The sequence below is a fragment of the Rhinichthys klamathensis genome, unplaced genomic scaffold, assembly GCF_029890125.1.
Source record: "Rhinichthys klamathensis goyatoka isolate OS25496 unplaced genomic scaffold, OSU_Roscu_1.1 h1tg000473l_1, whole genome shotgun sequence".
Taxonomy (NCBI): Eukaryota; Metazoa; Chordata; class Actinopteri; order Cypriniformes; family Leuciscidae; genus Rhinichthys; species Rhinichthys klamathensis.
The window spans coordinates 108,948-115,000 of NW_026606961.1; the positions used below are offsets into that span (position 1 = coordinate 108,948).

Consider the following 6,053-nt stretch of genomic DNA (forward strand, 5'->3'; position numbering starts at 1 on the left):
GGGAATGTACTTTATTTTTGCCCTAAATTCACCTTCTTTCTCATTTTAACTTACTTTTGCAGGCTCCGTGCCACCGATAGTATTTGAGTGGGCACTGTGGTACACAGCGATCTCCCAGCAGCAGCATCCTGGGAACCTTACACCACAAACACACAGTGCCAGAGCCTGACTGCAAGTCTGCCACACACCGCTGGCATCCCTCCTCACACTCTGACAGAGAAACAAAGAGACAGACAGCATATATTATTATGATGCATATCCAGTAGAACATCCCGAACTGAGGAGAGGAAATGGAGGGAAAAAAGATCTTATCTTAACAATGTTCCAAAGGTGTAAAAGTAAACACTCTTTTATCTGTATATCCTCTCTCAGTCCTCATCAGCTGTGGGAGTTGACTGGCTTAATTGCCATGAGGGCACTGATAATAAAGAGATGCATATCAGCCAATGAAATCCTCTGTTGGCTTATTTCTTAGACTGACTGATAATATCGGTACAAATTCTTTAAATTATACACATAGAGTTCAGGCTTTACTGATTCATGTAGCAAGATCTAAACAGAGTTTGTGCAAAGTTTCGGAGGGAAAGCAATTACTCAATCATTAAAAGCACTCCTCTAACCTTATCCACATAAAAATATATATATATAGAAAAAACTGGTAATAAAATAATATATCAAGGCCTGGTTTCACAGACAGGGTAGATTAAGCCAGGATTATGCCTTAGTTCAATTTGGACAATTAAGTATTTTTTATAAACATGCCTTCGGAAAAAGAAAAAAAACATTACTGGTGTGCATCTTGAGACAAAACAATGTCACTGACATATTTTAAGATATTTTAGTGCAAATTGCTTTCAGTTAAAACAGCTCAAACATGCATTTTAGTCTGGAACTAGGGCCTTGTCTGTGAAACCAGAGGAAAGAGTTTTTTTTTTTTTTTTTACTGTCCACTGTCCTTTCTTGAGCTTGAGAGAATTGGGAATTACTTGTTTTCAAGTCTGAACAAAACAAAAATATTTACTTCAAAATTTACTGTTTACTTTTTTTTTATGGTAACAAAATCAAGTACACAGAGTAAGAAATAACTGCTCTCAGCCCTAAAGTCAAAAGTAATCCAATAAAATAATTTCAAATTTATTAATAAATACTCTATCAAAATCTGTTATTTCTACAGTATTTTCCAACAGTGTTTGTGCCTATTTTGACTGAGAGACACATTTATATTTTAGTGAAGAAGGACTTTCTAAAGCATTTTCACTGCTTACTGCTTTCTATTTGTTTTCTCATGTTTATTGCACAAAACCTCTTCTCTTTATGAGACACAGACTGGTACTTCAACCACATTTTATTAAGTCCCAAATAACAGGGTAACCGAATTGACTAGTTTCATGAATCAAACTGGCTCAGAGCACATTTGCCCATTCCATGCTCTTGGCATTGACTTTACAACAATACCTGACGTGCCCTTTGAACAACAAATCCTCCCTTGAAGGCAAAATGTGCTCATTTCACACCTTAAACCCAGGCAGGTGCAATGACTTGAGATCAAAAGTGTCACTTGGAAGCATGTTTTGGTGATAGTCTAGGAAGATTGATTTTCACTAACCAATGCAGTAGCCCACAACATTCGGGTATTGGCCCTCAGGGCAGCTGGTTCGGCAGTAGCCGTTATGGAGACTGGCGTGGGCTGGACAGGCAGAACAGTCAGCCTGAGACGGGCCTGTACACTCCTTACATGATGGATGACAGGCTGAAGGGAGAGAAAATAATGAGCACAACATTAGATTCATAAAAATAATCCATTGAACATATTAATCCACAGGGAAATGGGTTTATTTTGTGTGAAGGAACAGAATAACATCCACAACCACCTTGGCAAGAACGGTCCTGAACATGGAAACCTTGAGAACATTTATCGAGACACTGCTCCTGCTGAAGGATACTGGGTCGTACACAGGAAGTACAATTCTGGAAACTTCCACCAGTGCAGCCTGAACATGAGGTGTGACATTCTGAAAGAGAAAAGGAGGGAGAAAGTGATTGTTTTACGTGAAATATTGGTGTTATAAACTCATGAACACACTGAAACTACGGATCGGAAACCACAAAGACTTGCTTCACTAAGTAGTCAAATTACCCTTAAATAATAATAATAATAATAAATAATATTGGTCGTCCGTGAGGGGCTGTCGCTTTACTCGTCTTTCTATTTGTTTATTTTGTGTGTTCAACTTTAAGTTGAAGGTTCGCCGGTTCCCGCCTCCTTTTGTCACGGTGTGGGTTTTGTGTCTTGTTCGTTGTTCTTGTCTGTCATGTGATTCCCTGTTTGCCATGTGTCTTGTTAATTGTCTGATCATTGTTCCCATGTGTTTCTGATTAGCCACGCCCCCTTGTTATCTTGTTTGCCTGTGTATTTATACCTCTGTTCTTCAGTTGTTGTTTGTCGGTCGTTGTTGCTTGTAACTGTCTCCTTGTTCCTGTTCCGAGTTCCTGGTTACCCTGGATTGTCCTTTTGTATTATTATTATTAAAATAGTGCTTGCATTTGAATTCGCTCTCCGCTTCATTCCTGCCTCAGCGTTACACCTTTCTTCCCTGAACTACATGCGTTGTTAAAATCAGCTGTGCCATCAGAGGAATAAATAACATTTTAAAATGTATTAAAAGAAAAATAGCTATTTTACATTGTAATAATATTTCATAATATTGCTGTTTTTCCTGTTTTTAATCAAATAAATGCAGCCTTGGTAAGCATAAGAGACTTCTTTCAAAAATCAAAAGTTTTGAATTAAAAAAAAAAATTGTACATGTAAAATATTGACATACATAGAACTTTTACAGGTGTGCATTCCCACATCTACTTATTAACTTAAGTTATTAGTAAGTTAGTTAGCCAACGTCATCACAGGGCTCAGGACTGCTGTCTTGTAGACACAATGCTCAATCTACATATGTAGAGAAAAGGCATTTCCTCTAAAAAGGCTGTCAGTCAGAGAGCTGAGCCATGTGCACACGGGTGAATGAAAGCAGTGGGCTCTAAAAAGAAAGCCTGTCACGGGTGTGAAGTCTGGACTCGTCTCCACTACTCTACCAGATTAAATGTGAGAGACGTGTTGTAGACACATGCAGACAACACACACCCAAACATACATAATAACTGAAAAATACAGAGGCCCATGACAATCTTCTTGATTTGGAGTAAAGCCCTTAGGAGACGTGTCAACAGCCATGCTCCAATGTGACCAAAGGTGTCTGCTTGTCTTTAAATTATTTGTCTGTTCAGCCAGGTTTCATTGTCAATCAGAACAAAGGGGTTTTTCAACCCCCGTAATTCAGTACGTTCCCCAAAGAAGAATAGTAGGTGTGCTAAATACTAACCCAGGTCATTTGTATTCTATTGAGTGAATTGGAGACAGGGCTAAGCTGTCTGTTAATGCAATTCAGACACACAATAAACATGTCTAAAGGCCTCACATATTGATCATTTTTTCTTGTAAATCACATTTCAGCCCATGGGGTGTGTTTTGAAATGAAGCCAGAAAGATGGGAATGGTGCATCAGTTTTGGAGGTTAGTGTTCACATGGTCTGAATCCTTTAATGCACTCTTAATCGATTTTTAAACGCACACCATAGTTTAAAAGTCTGAGACAGGATACTTTTTAATATGTACTTGAATGTTGACCTTTACTTACACTTGCATACAATTGCATGAACTATTTCTACTTTCATTAACGTGACACTAACAAACTATGAACAAATTCTATGAATAAATAGTGGCACCAACAAATTAAATTCATATCATATGACAGCAATATCCATTGATTTTACTTATAATCAAAATACTTGTTCAATATTTTTGAATAGTGTGTTTGTATTTCTTATTAAATAAATGCAACTTGATTTAATATTTTAATGCAAAAACATTGACACATTTTTAATTGTTACTTAAGTGTCCAATTACTTCTTGAGTTTACAGTGTATGAAAATGTATGAATCAACATTTCATGATATTTCTAACTATTTCAATGCATAGATCTGTAAAACACAATAAATGAGTGCTATTAATAAAGGTATAATGGTTGCCCACATTAAATTGAATTTAAGATCTCATCACGCTATTGAGTCAGACTAACACACACACACGGTCTGCAGAGAGACGGACTTTAAAGGGATTTACAGATTGGAATTTCCTCTGCATGATATCTGATCCATCAGCACATCCACACACACACACACACACACACACACACACACACACACACACACACACACACACACACACACACACACACACACACACACACACACACACACACACACACACACTTACACACACACTCCAGACAAGTAGCCCTGAGGAAGCTCAACATTTGTCTGAGCATGCTGGCTCAACACAAAGGTCTTCATTGAAGAAAGAGGCACTTGTCATTATTATAGTATTGAGCTTCATGACAGTGGACCCATTGAATGAACGGTGGACACGGCTGGACACTTTCTCACTACCTTCAGTAACGTGCTTTAAAGCCAACTAAAATATAGAATTTTTTATTCAATTGGTAAGCTTTTTTTTCTTTTTCTTTTTTACTTTTACAGCATTTATTAATCTTGGTTATGTACACATTCTGTTTAAGTGTACATTTTTGTGTTCCTGTGTGACGGCTCACAACAGAATGTCATTCTTAATCCTTTTTGGCAGGATTTGGTCAGGATTTGAATTTTAAATGAAAATCATTCTCCAGAGGGTGTTTAACATCCTGTACAGCAGCCCTGGTGTATTTTCAGTCATCAAGGATAAAGACATTGGGAATAGCTAGTGCAAACAACCTGCAGTGTGTCAGTCAACACAACAGCGTTTATCTTGCCATCACTTCATAATCAGGGAGCTACTGAGAATCAAATATCATAGCGTATGTGTCTTTATGTTTAGAGAAAAATATAAGGATATGTCTTTTTTTTTGCTCACCTCTGCAAGTCTGATCTGTGTCAAGGTAATGCTGTGGCCTGCAGGTAGACGTACAGGACCCGTGAGAGACATGTCCATTCTGAGGCTGCAGAACCTCTTCCTGTTTGACACACTGCATGCAGTCTGAGGAGTCCGGACCCACACAGACCCTACAGGACACATGACACCCTGCATAGAGAAGATAAAGTTCATACACACATGTGACACACTGTCTCTGACTTTAACTGACCTTAATTTATGCTAATTATATTTACTTTAGACTAAACCTAAACATTAGCCATTCCATGATATACCTCATAAATATAATTAGACAATTTAAACTTAATAGCTGCTTTTTCGAGGGGATCATGAGGTACACCCACTCAATTTATGATTTCATACATGCATCTACACACATTTGTTTTTCTACCATGGTGGGGATTTTGTACATTGACTTCTATTGTTTTAATACTGAGCTAATGATATTATCTATTTATCAGTTTTCATTAAGGCATTTTTAGTACACTACCATTCAAACGTTTGGGATCAGTAACAACAACAACAACAACAAAACTCAGTAAAAGATTAAATATACAAAACAGTAAAAATAGTAAAATTGTGAAATATTATAATCAAAATGACTGGTTTCTATTTTATTTTTTTTACTGTGATGACAGCTGAATATTTAGCAGTCAGTGTCACATGATCCTTCAGAAATAATTTTAATATGCTGATGTGCTGCCCAATAAACATTTTTAATCATTATTACAGTTGAAAAACGTTATGGAATCCGTGATACAGTGTTTTTTTCCCCCCAGACTCTTTGTTAAACAAAGTTTAAAGAACAGCCTTTTGAAATAGAAATCTTTTGTAACTTTATAATCTTTTGTAACTTTATAAATTACTTAAAATTTTCATCAATTTAATGCATATTTGTGACCCTGGACCACAAAACCAGTCTTAAGTTGCACGGGTATATTTGTGGCAATAGCCAACAAAACACTGTATGGGTTAAAATTATCGATTTTTCTTTTATGCCAAAAATCATTAGGATATTAAGTAAAGATCATGATACATGAAGATATTTAGTAAATTTCCTACCTTAAATATA

The 6,053-nt window shown here is 36.7% G+C and overlaps 1 protein-coding gene across 3 annotated transcripts in view; it reads right to left on the bottom strand.

Annotated features, from left to right (window-relative positions):
* The window catches only part of fras1 (Fraser extracellular matrix complex subunit 1), a 120,288-nt gene that overhangs the window by 51,440 nt on the left and 62,795 nt on the right, over positions 1-6,053 (bottom strand). For all 3 annotated transcript variants that reach the window (XM_056236941.1, XM_056236940.1, XM_056236942.1), the window contains 4 exons: positions 4,964-5,131; positions 1,872-2,012; positions 1,607-1,750; positions 55-210 (listed from right to left, as the gene is read on the bottom strand). In XM_056236941.1, coding sequence (XP_056092916.1) covers positions 55-210; positions 1,607-1,750; positions 1,872-2,012; positions 4,964-5,131 — 609 coding nt within the window. The remainder of the gene's footprint in view (positions 1-54; positions 211-1,606; positions 1,751-1,871; positions 2,013-4,963; positions 5,132-6,053) is intronic.